This window comes from Syngnathoides biaculeatus, chromosome 3 (assembly GCF_019802595.1).
Source record: "Syngnathoides biaculeatus isolate LvHL_M chromosome 3, ASM1980259v1, whole genome shotgun sequence".
Classification (NCBI taxonomy): Eukaryota; Metazoa; Chordata; class Actinopteri; order Syngnathiformes; family Syngnathidae; genus Syngnathoides; species Syngnathoides biaculeatus.
In genome coordinates this window covers 5262763-5272455 of record NC_084642.1, presented here as the reverse complement: position 1 = coordinate 5272455, position 9693 = coordinate 5262763, and the positions used below count along the sequence as shown (strand labels likewise).

The 9693-nt window shown below is 47.0% G+C and overlaps 1 protein-coding gene across 1 annotated transcript; it reads right to left on the bottom strand.

The window, feature by feature from the left end:
* Positions 1-16: 16 nt before the first annotated feature.
* Positions 17-5967, bottom strand: LOC133497486 (uncharacterized). Its single transcript, XM_061813381.1, has 7 exons — positions 4774-5967; positions 3860-4086; positions 3373-3574; positions 1310-1492; positions 1065-1207; positions 741-876; positions 17-235 (listed from the first exon to the last, which is right to left on the bottom strand). Exons 1-7 carry the CDS (start codon positions 5965-5967, stop codon positions 38-40), a joined length of 2283 nt encoding a protein of 760 aa, XP_061669365.1. The 3' UTR covers positions 17-37.
* Between the last annotated feature and the right edge of the window lie 3726 nt (positions 5968-9693).

Sequence of the window (9693 nt, the reverse complement as noted above, 5' to 3'; positions counted from 1 at the left end):
TGAAAGTAGATTGAAACAAAAAGTCAATATTCTTCTGTTATGTCATTTCTAGGCCGGCAATCTTTGGTTTTCGGAACGGCTTACGACTGTAAATCAGGACGTAGGCGTCTGGAGACTGCACGTGGCTGTCGCGTAGTTCTCGGACCTCCGAGTCGTCAAAGCGGTGCCACGTTCGGGTCAGGACGTTGTGGCACAAAGCCGTGTAGTGACCCATGTTCAGGTGACCTGCGTGGTTCTAATGACAGAAGGGTTATTTCCAATTCAGGAAAATTGTGACCACAAAATATTGACCCTTTGCTCACTTTTGAGAATTTCACATGGTTTTACTCACTTTTGTTGCCAGCAGTTTTTTTTTTTTTTTTTTTTGCCAATACCTTCTACTGATGTATGACAATTTTGCACACAAAACTAGTAATATTTAGAAATTATTGTCTTCTACTTGTATAATGTTTGTAAGCTATCGTACTAGAGATGACCAAGAGAATACTAGTATGTGGGCAACAAGTTCAATCTAAAGGGCATTTATTTGTATATTGAGCTTCAGATTCATGTAGCAGTTAATTCTAACCAGTATGAAAATTAAGTGGCCAATGTGGCACAAGTAGTAGGAAAAAAGGCATTTTGCCGGTGCACTAGATAGGTATCAAGGATGTTCAAATATCTTTTCATGCTGTATGTTTGCAAACATTGCAAGTCATATACACTGAAGCAATCAACCATGTAATTGAAGTTCTACTCACCACGACCGCATAAAGGCGGTAGGAAGACCAGGAAGTGTTTTGTGCCGAGCTGGACAGAAACAAACTGAGATCGAGTGCCATGGGAAAAATAACGTTGGTCCTCAGTTTCACCTGGTTCTTCCCCCTACAACCAAAGCTAAAACACAAAATCCAGTTGAGAACAGCTGGAGTTATCCTGACTTCATTGTGTGTCCCAATACAAGAGATGTTCCGTTTAGAAAGATAACGGTACCCAGCCCAGTTGGTTCCAGACTCCGTGATCTATTCGCACAAAAATTAGTGGATGTTCGGAATTACTCTTCAGCAGTCACTTAAGTCACCCACCGTTTCAGGTGCAGCACCAGGATTTCAGGAGGTTTGTCCAGACAAGTGAGGAGAGCGGTTTCTTTCTGCAGCTCACAGGCCGAGCACCGCATCTTGTCTCCCCCAGTCAGGAGAGTCTGGTCAAAGAACAGAGACAAGCAGTCCTGTCCAAGATGGACGCATCGTGCAGGTGAGAAATCGAAAGTGAAGCCCAGATCTTTAATTCTTCTAGTCAAAGCCAAACAGACGGGATGGTCCGCGTATACCTGAATGGAACACTTTCGGACGTGCGCGGGGATGGGTAAGGAGAGGACAGTGAAGGTCTGTGTGTTGTGTGTCTGGTGGTCGCACTGCGTGCACACTGTTGTGTAGCTGAGCTGGCCTGCAAACAGCTTGGAAACAATAGTAGACTCTCCCTGGTCTCGTCTCAGCTGCTTGAGGGAGTGCTTCTCGCGCCTCCCAACCTTTTGAAGCATAAACAACCGGAATGACATGACTCACAGAGGCAAGACAAATAGAGAACAGTACTCTCGGCTATATGTTCTTTATCCTCAACAAAGAAAGACGAATATTATTGTGACCGTTTATGGGCTGTTTATTCATACGTTTGCATTATACCTCCCAGAAGTGACAAAAGGACACCAGAAGGAACAGCGCAATGTTCATTTTTTTTTTTTTTTTTTTTTTTTTAAACAAAAAAAATATAGCTGGCAAAAACTGATTAATTCTTAACGTTATTTTTAGTTGTCTTTATTATGATTTTATTACTTTATGAGCAAAGTTCTATCGGAGGTAGGAGTTGAAACACGTCCAGACGGGATTCTGCCAGACACTCACCCTCACAATACGTTTGGGCCTGTCAGGTAGGACCGGCATATGGACCTTTCCGACCTGTCAATCACTCATACAATAATAGCCAGTCAGACAGCCGCATTGTCTTAACCCCTGGCTTGACACGCCCCTGCGGCCATGTTGTCCCACAAACAAGACTGGTTGTCAGTAGCGTGCGCTTGGAAAAGTTGACGTTACGAAGAAAATGGTCCTCACATGCACTTAGGGAGTGTGCAATTTTGATGAAAGATATCCGGGTACGGTGGATTAAGGTTCGCGGAAGAGTCCACGTACAACTAAATGTTCAACAAACACAAGTTCGAAGGTAAGTGAGCGAGAAGTATCTTATCTGAGTTTGATTTCATTATTATCAGTGCTTTGTACATTGCAGAAGAACAGCTTTCACTTTTTTAGTGTATCACTGACCTGCAGTATGAAGTGTGTCATGTTTTATGCCGAAGAGAGAGTCGGGTTAGTGATGGAAAAAAGGGGCCATGTCACGCAAGAGAAATGTCTATTTGCTTATTTGTATCACATCGGACTTTTAAGACAGAGCACTGGGTTTGATTATGAGCCAAGTCAATCTTTTTCATCTGGTGACTACGGTACTGACTGAGTTAATTACCATTGTTTAAATGCACTTGTAGAAAATCGAAACTAACTGACTTCAAAAGACTACAATGATATTACTCGTGATCTTTCCAAGAAAAAAGTACTCTCCCTGCATTACATGGGCAGTATGATTCCACTATTTTATCCTGTTGGATTTCAATGTGAAGTTTGTGAGGCGTCAAACGTTTTGCATCGATTGCCAACATTTCACTGTAACTCTGACATTGCGTCCTGCTCCGTCCAAAATCTTAATTCCACGTACATATCCTTGCGTGAAATAGTTGAGACCTCTCTGTAGGACAATCTTGGACAAGTCTGACGCATTTGGCAAAAAAACATACCGCAATATTATCTGGAATAGGCGATAGAGAATCGACTTCAAACTTGTTCTGTTCAGTCGCCATTTTGGACACTTGTGGGACATGGCAACTGTAGCTAAGGGGGGGGAGCTCAACATCGTCAGTTGGAAAGGTCCATACTCTCACCATTGGAGCCAGCTAAACACCAGGTGGCGATCACTTGACAGCTCCGCCCCTCTCTTCACCCCAGTGTCCAAGACATGCGTCTGCAAGTCTGACTACATGACCACAAAATAGATCATGAATTTTGAAGTCCCCCAGCAGAACGACGTAGTCACCAGCACCCCCTCTAAGGACTCCGAAAAGCGTAGGTACTCTGAACTGCTGTTATGTGCATAGGCACAAACAACAGTCAGAAACCGTCCCCCCACCAGAAGGCAGAAGGAGCCTACCCTCTTGTCCTCCGGGATAAACGTACAGGCCCCAAGGCGACGAGCAATAAATATACCCACACCTGCTCAGCACCTCTCCCCCTGGGCAACTCCAGAGAGAAAGCGAGTGCAATTATGCATGTTTTTGCGGGAAACTCGCACCTTCTTTAAGTCGTCGTGAAGTGCATTGAAGAGGAGGAGCAGGAGTTCCTGAGCGTCCTGCTGCGAGTGGTTGTTGAACTGGGGCAGGATGGAGCACAACAAGGACCTGGCCTCCACAGGGGCACAGCTGGAGCTCCTCCCCAGCCACATCTGCTCCAGGAGGCGTACGAAAACCTGGGCCACCTGACACTTGGCTCTGCAACAACACGGATCAGTGCACAAGGAAATTGAACTCAACTCTCCATCCTTGTCAAAGCCGTTTGAGCGCATCCAGCGTAAGGTCAATGTACTAGTACGCTCTCTGTCCACACTAGCAAAACAATTCGGCACTCCATTAGACCAACGGTCTTTCTCGTAAAGATTCTTACACATCTAGTACCACATTTTGGCCTGCGGTTATCTAACATGCTCGTTCGCAGTCTCCCTGATTATTTCCCCTCCTAAAAACATCCACTGAGTCTTCAGAGGGTTTTTGCCTCACCGTGCCAACTCCTTGCGAGTGTCCTGCTGAAGGAGGTGCTCCACCAGGGGCACCGTGGAGCAAACGCACTGCAAGACTGCGTTCAAGTAGCAGAAGTTTCCAGAGTTGTTTAAACCGCACACACCGGGTCTGTCCCACCCCTGGAGTGGGTTTTCCGTCGCATGGCTGCTGGAGTCTCTGTGTTTTCTACGGGAGCGAGGATCGGAGGCTTTAGATGTTACGATGTTGTGTAAAGCTGATTTGAAAAAGAAAATGCACTGGGAGGGAATAAGCGTGTGGAATGTGTAATTTCCACTACCAACCCAGGCTAATCTGAGCTCCTCCCCTTCACACAAAGCATGTCTCCCAGTCACTTCAACATACTCCTCGACACAGATAACTTCTTCTTTAGATAGGATATTTGTGGTTCCTTGGTTGCATTTTAATGGGTAAGTTTTCCACCTAATAGCCGGTGATAGATTTTACAAAAAAAAATTCGTAAAGCGTGAACCACAAATATGCAAGTGGTTACAGGAAATTAGCAACTTGCAAATTCGTAAGAGAGCCATTTCAGACTTCAAAAGATTTTGAAAAAGTGTCTCTTGAGTCAGTTCATGTCCCAAGAACTGTCTATGGAGCCAAGACATTTGGGGAAGAGTCCAAGTGATGTGTATGTGATTTCAAAAAGTCTTGAGAAATGTCTGATTTCAAAATATTTCTGCATTTGCAACTTAAAACTCTCGGTCTTTGAAGGAACATAAGGAACAGAAGTGGTGAGTCAGAGACACTTGTCACAAGTGACGTATGATCTGCATCTGCAAAAACAATTATGTCAATATTCTGGCCCCACATATCGCATATGCCAGAAAACATGCAATAGGAAAATGAACAGTGTCGACCAACCTTTGCTTGGGGAAACTCGCCAGACTTTGCATCTCTTGGTACGATGCGCTGTTTAGCTGAGGCAGGACCGGTACTCCGGCGCTATTGTCCAGAGCCAGCTGAGAGGCCAGAGTTCTGGTGAATTGGGTCAGCTGGACCTGCCTGCCTGAGCTCTGCAGGGTGTGGAGCACAAACGTGTTGATGTAGATGCTGTGCAGTGTCGCCCAGAGACCGGGCAGGAGCACGTCGGACAAAGGGAAAAGGAGAGCTGGTCCGGTCCAACCTTGGAGATGAGCCGCAAGGAGGGATAGTGAAAAAAACTTGGATGTGTTTTCTGCAGATGACGACGGTTCCGTCGCAGCTATCCGAATCTTAACTTTTGACTCTGAGAAGATCTGGAGGAGCTTGCCCTCCGTCCAGACACCGGCGTCCAACCACACCAGGTTGCGGTGGCCGCAGAAAGGTCTGATCAGGTGCTCGACTACCTGCACGACAACAGGCTTCGTACTACGTCTCCGGAGCTGCTCGGGGACATACAGATGCATGTTGCAGATGAAACCTGAGCTGATATCACAGAGGATAGCCAGATGGAGCGTGCAGGGAGTCTGCTGGCACCGAAGTTTGTATTTCTTCACAGCCAGGTTCTCACCCGGCGTGTACAGTCCTCGGTAGCGCTTGGTTACGTGCCCGCAGAAGGCGGACAAGGCTTCCAGTTTGTCCTCATCCTCCAGTCGGCTCAGGTGCATGAGGCAGCTTTGGAAGCAGTTTCTCTTCAGGACCCCCTTCCAGCCTTCTAAACGGGGGCTCAGCTCGCACTCTCCCACGGAGAGGCCGTCCTGTAGAACCATGGAGAAACAAGTCAACATCTCGGTGTAATCCTCCTCGGAGAAGTGGACGCCTTGCTCCCTTCTTTGAGCGTGCGGAAGTCGAGGAGGTCCGGTCCTCATCGAGGAGGCTCGCCTCATCAGCTCCCGCATGGCTCCTCTGTCCAGCACCTCGAGAAGAAGCTCCCGGGCCGTGTAGTACACCTGGTAAGCCGGACCCGTCGTCTGGCTCCGGCTCAAAGGCGTGACTTTCTTTGACCTGAAGATGTTGGGCAGACACAGGGTTTCTCTGCGCGAGTCTCCTGGCAGCTCCTCCACTAGGTGGCAATCCTCTGCTGTCCAGCCGCACTCCTTGACTGACAAAGCCTTTGCCTTCATCGTCTTAGTGAGCCATAATGATGATGCGTTAGCAGCTCGTTTCATCTAACGTAAGCAGACACAAGGCCCTGCGGTGGGTGTTTGACTTTTCCTATAGTGTATGGCAAGTTGTGTACCGTACAAATATCTTATCTACATGTCGGCGTCCTCTCAGGTGATACATGTCCACGGACACGCTGGAGAATGTGCTGGGGGGCTCTCCGGGGACTCTTGTGTCCTGGCAACCTTGCGAACATAACAATCTGTACGCATGGTGTCTCCCGTGATACCGTTTGTCCTTTTGTGGTTGACTCGTGCGCTTGCGCTCGCTTTTAGAAAGATATTGCAAACGCACGGTCTTTTTCCATTATCATAACAACTAATTATAACGCGACTTGGGCAGCTCTTCCACAGATCGATGCGATACTTTTTCTGAACTTTACTGGAGTATGGATTTTATGACATTTTACTTATAGTGCCTACATTAATAAATGAGACCAAGAAAATTAATTTTCACCATAACATGACCTACAACTGGTATGTACAACTCGGAGGAAAAAAAGAGCGGAAGTAAAAATGAACAACTAAGACAATGTGGCTGCAAAAATGTGCACACCCTCATAACTGGGATGTATCTGTGTTCAGCAGCCACACTCAAGTGGTTCTGATTCAACCCAAATACATTTCAGCTTTATTTAAATTAAAAAAACTGAAAGAGGATGAAAAGATGTGACTGTGTTAAGTGAGTTTTCCTTTCAGTGTTGATCTGTGCGATTTACTTTATATGTCATCCATCCATCCATTTTCTTTGCTGCTTATCCTCACGAGGGTCACTGGGAGTGCTCGAGCCTATCTCAGCTGTCATTGTACTGGAGGCGGGGTACACCCTGAACTGGTCGCCAGCCAATCGCAGGGCACATAGAGACAAACAGACGCGCAATTTAGAGTGCCGAATTAATGTTGCGCGCTTTTGGGATGGCAGCATGGTAGATCAGCTGGTAAAGCGTTGGCCTCACAGTTCTCAGGTCCCGGGTTCAATCTCGGACCCGCCTGTGTGGAGTTTGCATGTTCTCCCCGTGCCTCTGTGGCTTTTCTCCGGGCACTCCGATTTCCTCCCACATCCCCAAAAACATGCAACATTAATTGGACCCTCTAAATTGCCCCTAGGTGTGATTGTGAGTCCGGCTGTTCGTCTCAATGTGCCCTGCGATTGGCTGGCAACCAGTTCAGGGTGTACTGTACCCCACATCCTGCCCGATGACAACTGGGATAGGCTCCAGCAGTCCCCGCGACCCTCGTGAGGATAAGCGGCAAAGAAATTGGATGGATGTATTATTATTCCTTCTCTTCCCTCTACATTGCCCAAAACCCAGTTTCAGCTGCAGAACACCAGCTCCCATGTGGTCCAAAAATTCACCCTCAGTTTCATCAGACCGTAGGCTTTTACATTTTCACAAGCATCTTTTTTTATGATCGAGATTAACGAGCAGCAGCAAATATACTGAACATCAGCGGCCTAAAAATGTAACATTTCAAATGAAATCTATTGACGTTATACTTTCAAACTGTTAACTCTTTTCGGCCTCGGCAGAGTTCTCACGTGGTGGCACAGGTCAGACTAGTTTCAGGGTTGCGCACCAGAAACCAGGCTTAGGCCGTTTTATTTTTGGTTTCTGTTGACGGGGTTTTAAAGGCGTCTGTAAGTATTCATTATGTTTGCAAAAGGCCACGCGTTTCATATATGAAGGAGGACGCCATTGGAATGTTCGGGTGCGTGACGGAAATAATTAGCAAACGATCGCCGTTCTTTTCTTGGGCGGGTTAGTTTCGGAAAATTGTCCTGCGTAAATTAAGATGAATCAGAGTGAATTCAAGAATGTCAAAGGGTGTCGTCTCGCCGTCAATACGCCCTTTGATCAGGCTGCAATTAGTTTACTTTCGAACGTTGAGCGCAACACCAAATGGAAAATGGTCTGCTTGGTTGCGGGGGCTTTTCTAGACCTCCTGGAATGGATAAACGGATGTATTTTTTTTTAAAGATAATTGACTGCACGGTGGAGCAGCTGGTAAAGCGATGGCCTCACAGTTCTGAGGTCCTGGGTTTAATCCCGGACCCCCCTGTGTGGAGTTTTCATGTTTTCTCCGGGCACTCTGCTTTCCTCCCACATCCCAAAAACACGCAACATTAATCGGACACTATAAATTGCCCCAAGGTGTGATTGTGAGTGCGGGTGTTTGTCTCAATGTGCCCCGCGATTGGCTGGCTACCAGTTCAGGGTGTACCAGCCGGATAGCCGGGTTAGGCTCCAGCACTCACCGCGACCCTCGTGAGGATAAGCGCCAATGAAAATGGATGGATGGATGACATATAAAGTAAATCGCACAGATCACCAACACTGAAAGGAAAACTCACTTAACACAGTCACATCTTTTCATCCTCTTTCAGTTTTTTTAATTTTATTTTGCATGAGCTGCTATCCGATGAGTTTGCTTTATTTCATCATTTGTGTTTTTTTTACAACCAGCTTCCTTTAGGGCGATTCCCAAATTTGAGGTTTTCATTTGTGTCGTTCACAGGGACCAATATCAGCCGTCTTCGGGGGGCCCCGTTCTCGCCACCAATCAGCAACGGCCAGTAAGCTGCCTTGTGTGCTGGATTTCTGGCCCGATGTTGTGGAGTTGGCTAAATGAGCGCCATTGTTTTGTGACTGAAATAGGCCATCGCCCGCCCCCGATGGTTCACCTCGGTTTGGTTGCGTCTGATTGCGTGGCTCACGTGGGATGTCCAGCATTTTCCGCATCTTTGAAGAGCTTCCACGTCGTGCCGCGGCAGATTTTTGGCTGCTGGTTCAAAGATAATACTGCCGTTGTTGGAATCCCTCCTCCGCGGCTTGTCAGCCCCTTGGGATGAATGCCACTATTTATTAAGCCGTTCCGCGATTCCGCAAGATGATTGCGAAGTGTGTTTACAGTTTTTAAATCCGTAGCTCTAAGTCATTATTTGTGTAATTTTCCACCACTACATGTGCCGTATAGTATCCCATTCGGCGGAACGGTGGTGCAGCTGGCCTCACAGTTCTGAGGTCCCGGGTTCAATCCCGGCCCCGCCTGTGTGGCGTTTGCATGTTCTCCCTTTGCCTGCGTGGGATTTCTCCAGGTACTCTGGTTTCCTCCCACATCCCAAAGACATGCGACATTAATTGGACACTGCAAATTGCCCTTAAGTGTGACTTGTGAGTGCGACTGTCTCTTTGTGCCCTGCGATTGGCTGGCAACTAGTTCAGGGTGTACCCTGCCTCCTGCCCGTTGACAGTTGGGATGGGTTCCAGCACTCTCGTGACCCTTGTGAGGATAAGCAGCTAAGAAAATTAATGGATGGATAGTAAACTCCTCTGCTGCACTGGTAATACAACGAAGCGCAACTAGAAGACATGCACTAGTCGCCTGCGGGATCCTACTAGTAGCACCACAATGCTAACTAATAGCTTTCCATCAAGCTGTTAGAGCATTTGTTCAACATCTACTCGTAGATTCTTTGCGCTAGTGGCATTTTGCTGTGATCTGAGTGACTCCACAGATTCTGCCGTGCCAAATTAACAGCGATACGTTTGGGGAAGAGCGTCTTTGGGAAGCAATTGTCGACTTGACGGCACAAACATGAGTAATAGTCCACCATAAAGACAAAGTGATTCCTATACTCTAGTTTCATTATTTGTCTGTGTCTATTCCTTCTGTGACATTTCCCTTTTCGTTTAGAAGCCCCCAGCGAACGGGATTGTTTGTCAGGAATAG

Excerpts from the sequence above, each read along its gene's own strand:
- LOC133497486 (XM_061813381.1), bottom strand. The coding sequence starts at position 5,967 with ATGAAACGAGCTGCTAACGCATCATCATTATGGCTCACTAAGACGATG. Across the intron at positions 4,087-4,773 it reads ACAGCGCATCGTACCAAGAG|AACATCGTAACATCTAAAGC; the intron begins ATGCAAAGTCTG and ends TCAGCTTTACAC. Across the intron at positions 236-740 it reads ACCGCCTTTATGCGGTCGTG|AACCACGCAGGTCACCTGAA; the intron begins GTGAGTAGAACT and ends TTCTGTCATTAG.